We start from the raw sequence: 13,683 nt of genomic DNA, 5'->3' as shown, positions 1-13,683 counted from the left end.
CAATTATAGATACGAGCCAAAGCTGTGATATCCAGAGAGGATTATTTTGCGTTGCGAATGCACAGTTGTTGACAAAGTAAGTGAAAGGGATCGAGCATGAAATGTATCGAGGCAGTGTGCTGAACAGTAAACTGCAGCTCCAGCTTTCCTAAGCTTTACTTCAAAACTTTTTTTATATGTTGTGTGACGCGTTTTGTTGGATTCTCATTACAACTGAAGAGAAAATTTAGAAGCGGAACACTAACTACCGATGACTGAATCAGGGCCAGCGTCTACACTCCGGTTATTAGCAAGTGGAGACATTTACGTCGGTGACTGTTTCTCATTTCACTTCAATAGCTGCTATGTATAAGTTTCTGACGTATGCAGAGACATGTGGAAAGCACTTAAAGAATTTTATCACAGCAAATATATGGAAAATAATGCCAACTAAATACAGTTAATGAAATATGAAATACGTACATGACCTGTCACACAGGATAGTCAATAAAATCCGACATACAGTTTGTTAACGAAGGCACATACAGTGATCGTGCAAAAACCATTTTTATTTATCCTTAAATATCTCTAACATAACAGTGACATGTCAGACACGTAATTACAGATATCATGAGATTAAGCAATGAGAATGGTCAGGTCTTTCAAAGGATTAAGCAATGAGAAGGGCTAGGTATTTAAAAATATTTTCAATTTTAATCAGCATAATAGATACATATTCACAGTTGCTTACTTTCAAAGAAATTTATTGTGCTTTCCCTTTCAGTAAAATGAAATACAAAGCTGAAACAATGGAAAATCCCTGTAGGCACACCAACAATGTAAGAAAAGACAGACTGCTACTTACCGTTAAGTTGGAGAAAGAGACAATTAAAAGACTCTCGCACCCAACTTTCAGCCACAGCCTCCATCAGCAAAAGAGAAACAGAGAAACACACACCGTTCACACACACAAACAAACACACCTCACACACACACACGACTGTCGACTCCAGCAGCTCGGGCCAGAATCGATTACCTACTGTCGTGCCCTGAAACGAGGGACACCCTACCCGAGGTCCGTCACACCCCTCCCAAAGTGGAGTTCCGTCACCCACGCAACCTCCACGACACCCTAGTCCGTCCCCGTGACACCCCTAATGCCGACCCCTCGCCACAAGGACCGTGTCACTGTGGAAGCCCAAGGTGCAGGACCTGCCCAATCCAACCCACCTGGCACTTCCTACTCCAGTCCTGTCGCAGGTTTATCCTATCCCACCACGGGCCAGGCTATCTGGGAAGGCAGTCATGTGATTTACCAGCTCTGCTTTTTATACTGGTACGACTACAATCGGCCGTCTACCAGGACGAACGGCCACCGCCAAAAGGGCAAAGTAGACCGTCCCGTGGCACGACGTGCAGCCGAACGTAATGTCCTTAATTTCGACAGGTGCTTCCCTACCCGAGCTATCCGGATCCTTCCCTCCACCACCAGCTTTTCTGAACTGCACAGACGGGAGTTATCCTCACATCACATTCCGCACTCCCGTAAATATCCTGGGCTCGACCTACAGTCTCCACACCCTCCACCGAACAGTTTCCACTCCCTCCGTCCTACCGTATTCGCCCGTGCTCGTCTCTCGACCTCTCCGTTTGCCACGCTCTGCCGACGCACCCACGTACCTTTCCCCAGACCTCCCCTGTTTGCTCCTTCTTTCCCCACCTCCTCGCCCACAACCACCGACACTACGCTTCCCGGCCTTCTAGTCCCTGCATGCTCTCACAGACAGAGTCCCTCTTTTCCCCTACCCGTACAATGCTATCCCTTTCCCTCGCCTGCCCCCTGCAGGCTGCTGCTGCCGTCCCAGGTGACAGTCGTATTCCGGCCCGAGTTGCCGCAGTTGGCAGTCTGAGGAAATTTCACCTGTCTTGTACATCTTGCTAACCAGATGGTAGAGTTTTGTCAGGACTGGCTCTCCCAAGGCTGTCAGCAGTTCTAACGGAATGTTGTCTACTCCCGGGGCCTCGTTTCGACTTAGGTCTTTCAGTGCTCTGTCAAACTCTTCACGCAGTATGAACGTGAGTAAGGAAGAAAATTTAATCAACAGGAAAGCACAGGCATAGAAATACAGCACTCGAGTATCAGTCTGATACTGTTCAGTAAAGTTGTTCGAGAGGTAACAATTTCCATTCGTATCGGTGAATGTATTGACATCAGAACAGGGCCAGGGATACTAGTTTGAGCAATATCAGTTCGAGCATACATTTCCCAATAACCATAAGTCAAAAAAACGTGGCCCTAGAACGTCAGGGAATCGGCAACGGTAAAGCGGGCACACTGAATGTGGTGTTAATGTTTGTTCATACAATGTGCTAGAGTATGGCCACAGATAACATCTGGATTCTGTACAGGCATACAAACATATTCCATCTGACAACGGTCGAGGAGCGATCGGTCAGAAGCTCGTGGCGTTTTAACCACTGGATGTGACCGAAGGCCCGAGCCCGTGTTACCGTTTTTATTAGCGACGAGTGTAGGAAAAGAGGAGGACGTGATGTCGCACACGTCCGCCCTACCGCCGGCCGCGGTACTCACCGAGCTTCCAGCAGCTGCCCTTCTGCTCGGCACCCTCCTGTGGGGCGTAGACGAAGCACTCGTTACGACACAGGTTGTTGCTCAGCGCTCTCTGCCAGAACTTCTTGTTGCGCTTACAGTAGGGGAAGCAGCTCGTGACGTAGGTGTAAATTTCGGACAGCGTCGCCCTCCTGCCGGACAGACAAAAATACACAGCTCGGTCAACATTGTCCAGAAAAAACTCCGGGTTGGAACTAGGGGTGGAGGGCACATTTTGGCAACAATTTACTGTTGTAGTGGTTAATAAAAACAAGAAAAATAGAAGAAAAGAAAAGGTTGAAAATGTGGGAAGAAATGGTGAATAAAAAGGGGGTTTTAAAATCGTTAATGACTGCAAAAAAAGGAAAGAATGAAATGCAAATCGGACTTCGTATTACAGAAAAGTTATCGGACTTCGTGATTCGGAGAAGCTATAGTGTTGGTGGTCCTTGTGGCGTTTCTGAGCAAAAGTGAAACCAATTTCCACTACAAAAATTATTGAAAGAGAACAGAGAATAACAAAATGTGATTAACAGGGGGAAATGGCGTAGATAAGAGTTCATCCTTTACCGCGTTAACATGTCTTCTCGCGTGCGGCATCCAGGTCTTTTTCTCCAAAAATCTGCTTCATTTCTGCGTGAAAAGTCGTAGCTGCTCCGAAATTTTGCAATAAATTTCATTGTCCAGGAATTACTAATGTATACAAAAAGTGTCGTGGTATTAAATGCAATGTGTTTTACATTGCTGCTTCCATCCTCCAAATTTCATATAAACTTCCACAATACATCAGCACATCAATAAGTTTTTTCGGATTCATCTGACCAAGACTGGCTAATAAGTAAAAGTTAAGCTTCCGCTCTCAAGAGACAAAAGCCGGATAGAAAACAAATAGAGTTGTAATTTTCGTACCTTCATTTTCTTCTATATTTTCTTTGCCGTTGAGCGCTCGTACCGCTGCGACAGTATAATTTATATCTGAGGAAACGAGTGCAGCGCAGCGAAATTCAAAGTCCCGCTACACTGTACCCCTCTTGACATTGTACAACTGGATAAATAAATAATTCTTTTATAGGTTTCCCTGCTTTGAGACTAACAAGAAGAACTGTCATCAATATTGTACTGCCTTATTTTATTTATTCGTAAGGCTGGGGACCATGAAATTATGAAATTCTGGTACCGTGGAAGCAAAACAACACTTGACAGACAAAAAGGGTATTCCTTGCCAAAAGAAGCCTACTCGTATCAAACACAGGCATTAATTTGAGGAAGACATTTCTGAGAATGTACTTTTCGAAACAGTATAATAGGGAAGTGATTGTGGTATGTGGTAAAAATCTAAAAAGAAGAGAACTGAAGCATTTTAGATGTGGTGCTAGAAAATGCCATTTAAAAGGAGACGGACCGATTAGATAAGGAATGAGGAGGTTAGCAAAATCAGAGAGGAGAGAAATATGGGCAAAATATCAATAAGAAGGGACAGGATGATTCAACACATGTTAAGGCATCAGGGAATAGACGTGCACAGTATTACGGGGAACTGTAGGTGGTAAAATCTGTAGCGGAAGACGAGACTGGAATACATCCGACAAATAATTGAGAATGTTGTGTGAAGGTGTCCTTCTGAAATGAAGAAACTGGTACAGGAGAGGAAGTCACTGGGGCTAAAGCAAATCAATTGGAAGACCGACGAGAGAAGGAGTTGTTATGCTGATACGATGATAACTGATAAGTGAAACAGATGGTGAAATACATCAAAATATCTTAATGCTGCTGACTGAAACTACACCGACTTATGTCTAGCGTGTGTGTGTGTGTGTGTGTGTGTGTAAGATAATATGGGAAGTGCCAAATTGTGGGAGAATGTATTGAGGAAAGCACAGTGTATTTTGATGTAACAGTTTTTCACTCTGCAGCAGTGCTACCAACCTGTGTGGAGAATGCATTATGGCCATAGCATTCAGCTCCGTGTAGCTGAATGGCGGCTTCACGTCGGCAGTACAGGGAGAGCCAGTGTCTCCTGCCGCACCGGCAGCACCGTCCCCCGCGGCCGTCCCGCTGTCGGCGACAGTACCCCTGGCGACACTGTCGGCGGTACCGCCAAATGTGACGGCCAGAGTAGGGACACCGACCGCGGACGCGGTCGTGTCCGATGTCAGGACGTCGTCCTCACGGCTGCCGGTGCCGGGTCGGGACGGGTCGCGGGTAGCTCGGCCGGTACTGCAAATGTCAGAGACCGACAGGCATACTGAGGTCAGAATCACATTGTCGTTTCAGCGTGACACGGACAGAGTTCAGTGATCAAAGATTTGTGGAGCTCTATATCGATTAAGAACAGCATTCAAATTGAAGTCCAAAGGATACTTGGAATTGAGACCAAAACAAAAATGTTAACACAATATGGCAAAATGAACAGAAAACTTCAGTAGATTAAAGAGAAGGTAAGATGATCTGCCTACGATCATCGAGAGACTGAAAACGAAACTTTTTCGTCCACCTAGCAGTGTGATACATTTATCTGACCGATCACAGACGATATGGTCCGTATCTGTACAAAATCGGATGACAGATGAATGTCAGTTATGCACAGGGTAGTGTGGGCAGTGCAGAGTGCGTGTCACCAGATGGTGTTCTCCACAGATACGCAGCGGGTAACGGCCTCCAGACACTGCAGAAGCTGGGTCTGCAGAGGGACGAGACAAACTGAGGTGTTTCGGACTGTACTGCAGCTGCAGTATCCGAGAAAGTAAAGGACTTCACAAGAAATTCAACCACACATCGATACTCTTAAGATCCCTGCGCTAGCCAAACAGGTCCAATTGTGGAGAAAACTTTCTACAGTTTAGATTTATCCTAATACATTAACTTAAACAGAAGTTAATCTGAAGTACCACCACTAGTATTAGTACACTGGCTGTAAAAAGGAAGTTAACCAGCAAGAAGAAAACAGTCAGATGTCAGAGAAAATTTGTATACGAACAAACCATTGACAGATATATATATATCATTTAGTTTCAATTCTCTGTGATAGGAGGACCACCAAAGAAAACTGGTGTTATTCGAGTTGAGTACTGTTACTAGGTCTGGTAGGGGAAACAAAGGCACAGAGTCAGACATCGAGGGATCACTGCGAAGGAAACGGAGACGGCGTGTACTCGTGTGAGACAGGGATATCGGCAACTGGCAGAGTTTCAAAGGGGCCTCATTGTGAGCCTCCACTAGGTCAGTCGTACAGGGTTCGTATTTGTGGAGAGTTCGGACGTGACAGGGCAGGAATTCAAAAATTGCCTAAAAGTACTAATGTATGGAATAATTCCATGTGATTCATTTGTACAGTTTATGAGATTACTAGCTGAAGAAACTGTTTATGTAATCCTGTAATTTATGATGCAACAAGAAATTCATAAAATTTTAACTGTAATATCAGCAAAAACACATTTATAACGATGAAACCTTATGTAAGTCGTTACAACGATACTGTAAATGTGGAGCCCTGATGATGACACCAGCCAAGTTTAGTTCAGATGAAGCACAGTTCTTAGCCAGTTCTTGAGTTTTTGTGACATACAATCGGAATTGTGAATTGTGGTTTATTAGTCTCATAATGTACATAATCTAAATAATTTGATTCAGGTACAGGAGACATGTCAAAATTTTGGTAATGTTTTACCATATACGAGGGCAGTTCAATAAGTAATGCAACACATTTTTTTTCTCTGCCAATCTTGGTTGAAAAAACCGGAAATTTCTTGTGGAATATTTTCAAACATTCCCACTTTGTCTCGTATAGTTTCATTGACTTCCGACAGGTGGCAGCGCTGTACGGAGCTGTTAAAATGGCGTCTGTAACGGATGGTTGTTGCAAACAACGGGCAGCGATAGAGTTTCTTTTGGCGGAAAACCAGGGCATCTCAGATATTCATAGGCGCTTGCAGAATGTCTACGGTGATCTGGCAGTGGACAAAAGCACGGTGAGTCGTTGGGCAAAGCGTGTGTCATCATCGCCGCAAGGTCAAGCGAGACTGTCTGATCTCCCGCGTGTGGGCCGGCCGTGCACAGCTGTGACTCCTGCAATGGCGGAGCGTGCGAACACACTCGTTCGAGATGATCGACGGATCACCATCAAACAACTCAGTGGTCAACTTGACATCTCTGTTGGTAGTGCTGTCACAATTGTTCACCAGTTGGGATATTCAAAGGTTTGTTCCCGCTGGGTCACTCGTTGTCTAACCGAACACCATAAAGAGCGGAATTGCTTGCTCGTCATGTGGGTGAGGGTGACAATTTCTTGTCAAAGATTGTTACAGGCGATGAAACATGGGTTCATCACTTCGAACCTGAAACAAAACGGCAATCAATGGAGTGGCGCCACACCCACTCCCCTACCAAGAAAAAGTTTAAAGCCATACCCTCAGCCGGTAAAGTCATGGTTACAGTCTTCTGGGACGCTGAAGGGGTTATTCTGTTCGATGTCGTTCCCTGTGGTCAAACGATCAACTCTGAAGTGTATTGTGCTACTCTTCACAAATTGAAGAAACGACTTCAGCGTGTTCGTAGGCACAAAAATCTGAACGAACTTCTCCTTCTTCATGACAACGCAAGACCTCACACAAGTCTTCACACCCGAGAGAAGCTCACAAAACTTCAGTGGACTGTTCTTCCTCATGCACCCTACAGCCCCGATCTCGCACCGTCGGATTCCCATATGTTTGGCCCAATGAAGGACGCAATCCGTGGGAGGCACTACGTGGATGATGAAGAAGTTATTGATGCAGTACGACGTTGGCTCCGACATTGACCAGTGGAATGGTACCGTGCAGGCATACAGGCCCTCATTTCAAGGTGGCGTAAGGCCGTAGCATTGAATGGAGATTACGTTGAAAAATAGTGTTGTGTAGCTAAAAGATTGGGGAATAACCTGGTGTATTTCAATGCTGAATAAAACAACCCCTGTTTCAGAAAAAAAAAGTGTTGCATTACTTATTGAACTGCCCTCGTACATACAACACCTGATTTTAACAAATGGTACCACAACAATAATACAACATAAAAATACACATACAAAACTAACAATTAATTACAACTGATTTTAACAAATGGTATCATAATAATAATACAATTTTGTTACACATACAATAAAAGACTAACAATTAATTACCCCTTGCTCAAATTATCATGTCATCCTCTATGAATTCTTCTAATGAATAGCAGCATTTATCCCACAGAATCTGCTGTATCCTTATTTTTAGACTCTCTGGCTTCATATTAATAATTGCTCATTTTGTTAATTTATTAGGAACTTGTAAACCAGAAATGAGTTGTCAAATTTATTTTAGTAGTTTGAAAGGCCACTTATCATCCGATTCACATGTTTGCTTAAGCCACAGGTAAGATTATAGGAAATTTAAATTTGTTGTAAAAAAAAAAACAGATATTTACACTCTGTCAATGCAGAATTACATCAGACAAGTAAGATGCAAGGAAGCTCTTTACACTGGAGAAGCATCTGTATTGATAAAACTGAGGAATTACCAATGGTCAAGCATTTTACCAAGCAATCGCAACTGCAGACATTGGTGGTAAGAATTTTCTTAAAAGTCCATTATTAACATCCGTGTGACAATGAGTGAACTGTTATACCAACCTTATTAGACATTCAAGCTGCCCTGCCGCACAGTCAGTGATGAGCGGGCAGTTTTAAACAGAGTCATTGTACAACACATCGTAAAGGAGCAATGTCATAAATCGAGTGTTCGTGATATTCTCTAGAATGTTTTGAAGAAAAGAAAAGTGTTTACACATTGGCATGCAAACAACACCAATGCCTGCATAACATGGGTAATTCTTTTCTGGAAAAAATCATACTGTGCACCAAGACTTTTTTTCGTCAATACAAACCTATCACAAAACGACAAGTGAAGAAATTCACACACACACAAACTGTCAATACTTTGATGACCTAACCAGCATCCAGGCCAACATGGCACATGAGCTGAACAACATGCCAAACGACGTTTCCAACAGTTTTACACGGCTGTATAAATGTTATATACGTGGTACTCAAGTGCAGGGTGCAATTTAGAACAAGCGAAGTATTAGAACCACAGTCTTAACGTTTCTCCATATTTTTTATTAAGCCAGTCTCAAATCTGTTTGGGCTGACACGTATAATGAATTTCAGTCATTCTTAGATTAATAGAGATATGAGGTGACAGCTGAGGATACGGTCATCTTACACGGTACCGACCTGCGCTCGTGTCTGGTAGACTGCAAGTAGGCGGAGGACGGCACAGCGTGAACTCCGCGAACTCCGGCTCTGCTCCTGACACCCCGGCTCCAGGAGAAAGGCCGCTTCGTGTGCTGTTGTCGCTGGAAGTTGCCGTTCTCGAACACGTCCTCGTATTGTGGGTCTGCAAATGGTGAACACATAAATCGTTTTGTGGGCAGGTCGCTGAAGCACACACCGGGACCGTCACCATCGGGGAACGTAAAATCTTGTGGGTTAATGATAACTTCACAGGTTATCAGCTCAGTTCGTGTTTAAGCAAGTTTCTTACTCGTAATCTTAAGGCAAAACGTTACATTTGTATCCAATTTGTTCCTTTATAGCTGCGAACCAAAGGAGTGTGCAAATCACATACCTCCGGCAGAGATTTTGCTACCAGTGGTTGGTAGGCCCCCATTAGGGTAGAGGGGTATAAAGGTCAAATCCTGGTGTTGCATGTCTGTTCCACCTGCCTCTATCACCACTTTCACACCAAAGTGTTACTAATGTATATTTGCTACAGATACATCCTTGACTTCTGCAAGGCATTCGATACAGTTCCCCACAGTCGTTTAATGAACAAAGTAAGAGCATATGGACTATCAGACCAATTGTGTGACTCGATTGAAGAGTTCCTAGATAACAGAATGCAACATGTCATTCTCAATGGAGAGAAGTCTTCCGAAGTGAGAGTGATTTCAGGTGTGTCGCAGGGGATTGTCGTAGGACCTTTGCTATTCACAATGACCTTGTGGACAACATCGGAAGTTCACTGAGGCTTTTTGCAGAACATGCTGTGGTATATCGAGAGGTTGTAACAATGGAAAATTGTACTGAAATGCAGGAGGATCTGCAACGAATTGACGCACGGTGCATGGAATGGCAATTGAATCTCAATGCAGACAAGTGTAACGTGCTGCGAATACATAGAAAGAAAGATCCCTTATCATTTAGCTACAATATAGCAGGTCAGCAACTGGAAGCAGTTAATTCCATAAATTATCTGGGAGTACGCATTAGGAGTGATTTAAAATGGAATGATCATATAAAGTTGATGGTCGGTAAAGCAGATGCCAGACAGATTCATTGGAAGAATCCTAAGGAAACGCAATCCGAAAACAAAGGAAATAGGTTACAGTACGCTTGTTCGCCCACTGTTTGAATATTGCTCACCAGTGTGGGATCCGTACCACACAGGGTTGATACAAGAGAGAGAGAAGATCCAGCAGAGAGCAGCGCGCTTCGTTACAGGATCATTTAGTAATCGCGAAAGTGTTATGGAGATGATAGATAAAAACTCCAGTGGAAGATTCTGCAGGGGAGACGCTCAGTAGCTCGGTACGGGCTTTTGTTGAAGTTTCGGGAAGATACTTTCACCGAGGGGTCAGGCAGTATATTGTTGCCACTTACGTATACTCGCGAAGAGACCGTGAGGATAAAATCAGAGAGATTAGAGCCCACACAGAGGTATACTGACAATCCTTCTTGCTATGAACAATACGAGACTGGAATATAAAGGAGAACCGACAGAAGTACTCAAGCTACCCTCTGCGACACACCGTCAGGTGGCTTGTGGAGTACGGATGTAGATGTAGATGTAGATCCTGCGTGGACCTCAATTGGTAAGCACTGTCCAGTTGACAACATCATTACCCAGAAGTCATGTGCACAGCACCTTTTTCTGTTCAAAAACAAATTTGTGTCTAAAATGAAACTTTCACTCTGCGGTGGAGAAACTTGCTGGCAAATCAGAACTGTATGTTGGGCCGAGACTCGAACCTGAAACCTTTGCCCTTTGAGGGCAAGTGCTCTACTGACAGAGCGATCCGAGCACGACTCACAACCTGACCTCACAGGCCGCGAGTCGGGCTCGGTTAGCTAGACTAGTAGAGCACTTGCCTATGAAAGGCAAAGGTCCCCCATTCGTGTCTCGGTCCAGCACAAAGTTTTAATCTGCCAGGAAGTTTCAAACTTGTGGCCTTCATTAATATGGTGTTTCTCAACAGCCAGAAGCACTGTGTCAACAAGTTTTGGGATTCGCTCATCAGATAGGCAATGGAAACACGTGTACACGACTTTCGTGTCAACCGGGACAGTCGTTTTCAAGTAATCTCTACATGGGTTGAGGCATCAGCTAATATGTGTCAGGAAGACTCTGGTGTGAAAACTGCAGACACAATCGGTGGAACAGGCAGCACCGGTTCTCGAACCCCCACCATACTGTCCGTGACATTTCATCCACAGGAACACGAATGCTTCACCCACAGGGACCTCAGCGCAGGAGTCTGCCATCCAGTGACAATAAAGGAACAAACTGGACATAAACCCAGAACTTCACCTAAAAACGACAAGTAGGAAGTTGTTACGTGGCACTATATTCCTCTTCAGTTTCTTCTTAATCCTGGTTTACACTGGAATGAATGGAGGCAAACACAAGTAAATGAGCATTTGCAGAGAGTTCGTCACTGTTCACTACCATTTGTTTATACCTGTGAACATGTGTTTACACTACAGGAAAAGCAAAAGACAACATGACATTACCAGCATAGGCTATGAACACTACATTTTCCCACCTCTGCTAATAAGTGGCACTCAGGATACAGCAGTGTACAATAACAGACGCTGGACAAAACATTGATATCCAGAGGGGATTATTTAGCATGGTGAGTGCACTGTTTCTGATCAAGTAAGCAAAATGGCAAAGGAGAATTAAGTTGTCCGAATTTGTACGTAAGTATGAAATGCATGTATGAACTGCATGTAACACTAACTGCAGCATCAGCTTTCCTTAGCATTATTTCAAAACTTTCTAGGCTGACACTTTCCACAGGCTGCACATTACAACTGAGAAGGAAATTTAAATGCAAAACACTAATTGGCAATGACCAGCATAATCTGAATAACGGCTAGCATTTACACTTTCGTTATCAGCAACTGGCAACATTTACATTTGTGACTGTTTTTCCATTTCGGTAGCTGCTGTATATCATACAGTTTCTGATACATTAAAGTATGTATACGAGAGATAATGCCAATAAAATCTGAACTGTACATACGACCTGTTACATAGGCTACTTGATAAAACTGCTGTATATTTTGTTAGAGGGCAGATAGCGTGATGCCAGGCAAAACAATTCTATTAATCGCAATTCACTAACATAACAATGACCACAACAATGTCATTACAGATGCTTTGGTGTGAAACGATAATCTCTTTTGAATATTTTTAATTTTAGTGAGCACAAAATAGAAGAAAATTTTCTATGCTTTACCCTTTTAATAAAATGAAATACAGAGATTCTTAACTGTATTTCTTGCCTATGCAAGTATCTCAATTGGACAACTGAGTGCTTTGGCAAATTTTTACCAATGATATTTCTTTGTCTTCGACATTTGTCCTGCAGCTCTCTTTGATCCCTGAAAAACCTATGACATCTAGATTCTTCTATCAGACGCATTACTTTCTCTTCAAGACCACTCCATCACTCACACAGTTCAAAAACAGAAGTGCACAAGATAGCAGACGAAAGCTCTCTGTATAACTAATACCGAAGCAATGAGGACGTGAACTTCTTTTAGTGGTTTGCTAAAAACTAATAGCCAGTAGAAAAGGAACAAACACAAGCGAATGAGAACCAAAAGCATCCGAATGTAGTTCACTCGCACTTGCCTACCATTGACCCTAGATACAAATCCTGTTCGCACAAATTCATCCACTTGCGTTCCTTATAGTGTTATCCAAGATTTACACAAGTGATACTTTGGCCCCTAAGCTGTTATCATTTTAAGGATATTCTCATGTACCTAGTTTGCTGAAGACTGCCAGGGACCAGTGACACATTCACTTGAGAAAGAGTGTTTCCCTGAGCCTAATCTGAAGAAATGGGGTTGTTGGGATTAACTTTACTGCCTACTACTGACGGGCCACCATCACTGCATAGAAATCAATAACAAGCAAAGAAATAGTGGAGAATGTTTACCAAAGTATTGTTGTTGTGGCACAGAAGTGGCTTTGTTTGTATTCCTTGTACAACATGGATTAGTGGACTTCCTTGATGGTGGTGAAGCCATGAATCTGGAAGCCTACAACCATCACCTATAGAAAATACTTTCATTCTTACAGATCTATTTCTTTTTTCCTAACACACATTGTACCTATCTGTGGTACATTATTTATATTGACGAGCCGCCTGTCATTTAAGTAAGTGATTTATACATGTACATCATGAGACGATGAAACTCTGATTCCGATTCCACTTCTTGGAATTTTCTTCTATAAATGTTAAATTCTCAGCTATACCAGTACATTGTTAGTGTCTATATCATCCCTGCAGTTTTGCTGATGTTCTGCTACTCCACGTTCCAAACTTTGTTTTAACCACATTTGTCTTCATCCCCATTATTGTGTGCTTTGTTTCACCTGTTTACACTTTGCACAACTGCACATCACTTCCGTGCCACTTCCATTTCCTGTAGGAAAAACACTTTCATTTTGCACTAATTGAAAAATGTGGTCTGCATCCTATAATAAGCATCAACCTTCAGAATAACTGCGGGAAAACTTCCTTCTACAAAGGACTGCAACACTGGTCTTTTGAAGTGCCCAGTTAACAGGGGAGACCAGAGAACCGAGAAGACGATCCCAGTAGAGGGGTCGAAATGTCGATTGTGTAAGAAGAAACTGAAGAGGACCGTGATGTGGCCTGACAGTCTGCAGACCTACATATTCACTGTCATGTTAACAAAATGAAACAGGGCAAAAAAAAAAATCAATCGCCCCTACGAGACACGACACTAATACCGTGTAACACTGCCTCCAGTATTCGTAATG

At 43.2% G+C, this 13,683-nt stretch overlaps 1 protein-coding gene across 1 annotated transcript in view; it reads right to left on the bottom strand.

Annotated features, from left to right (window-relative positions):
• LOC124553556 overlaps nucleotides 1-13,683 on the bottom strand; it is a 439,905-nt gene that overhangs the window by 21,143 nt on the left and 405,079 nt on the right. The window contains exons 50-52 of the mRNA XM_047127403.1: nucleotides 8,835-8,997; nucleotides 4,517-4,807; nucleotides 2,573-2,742 (exon numbers count right to left, since the gene is read on the bottom strand). Of these exons, the coding sequence (XP_046983359.1) occupies nucleotides 2,573-2,742; nucleotides 4,517-4,807; nucleotides 8,835-8,997 (624 nt within the window). The remainder of the gene's footprint in view (nucleotides 1-2,572; nucleotides 2,743-4,516; nucleotides 4,808-8,834; nucleotides 8,998-13,683) is intronic.

This window comes from Schistocerca americana, chromosome 11 (genome assembly GCF_021461395.2).
Source record: "Schistocerca americana isolate TAMUIC-IGC-003095 chromosome 11, iqSchAmer2.1, whole genome shotgun sequence".
Classification (NCBI taxonomy): Eukaryota; Metazoa; Arthropoda; class Insecta; order Orthoptera; family Acrididae; genus Schistocerca; species Schistocerca americana.
The sequence above is the reverse complement of the archived record's forward strand: the minus strand, read 5'-3'. Positions and strand labels throughout refer to the sequence as shown.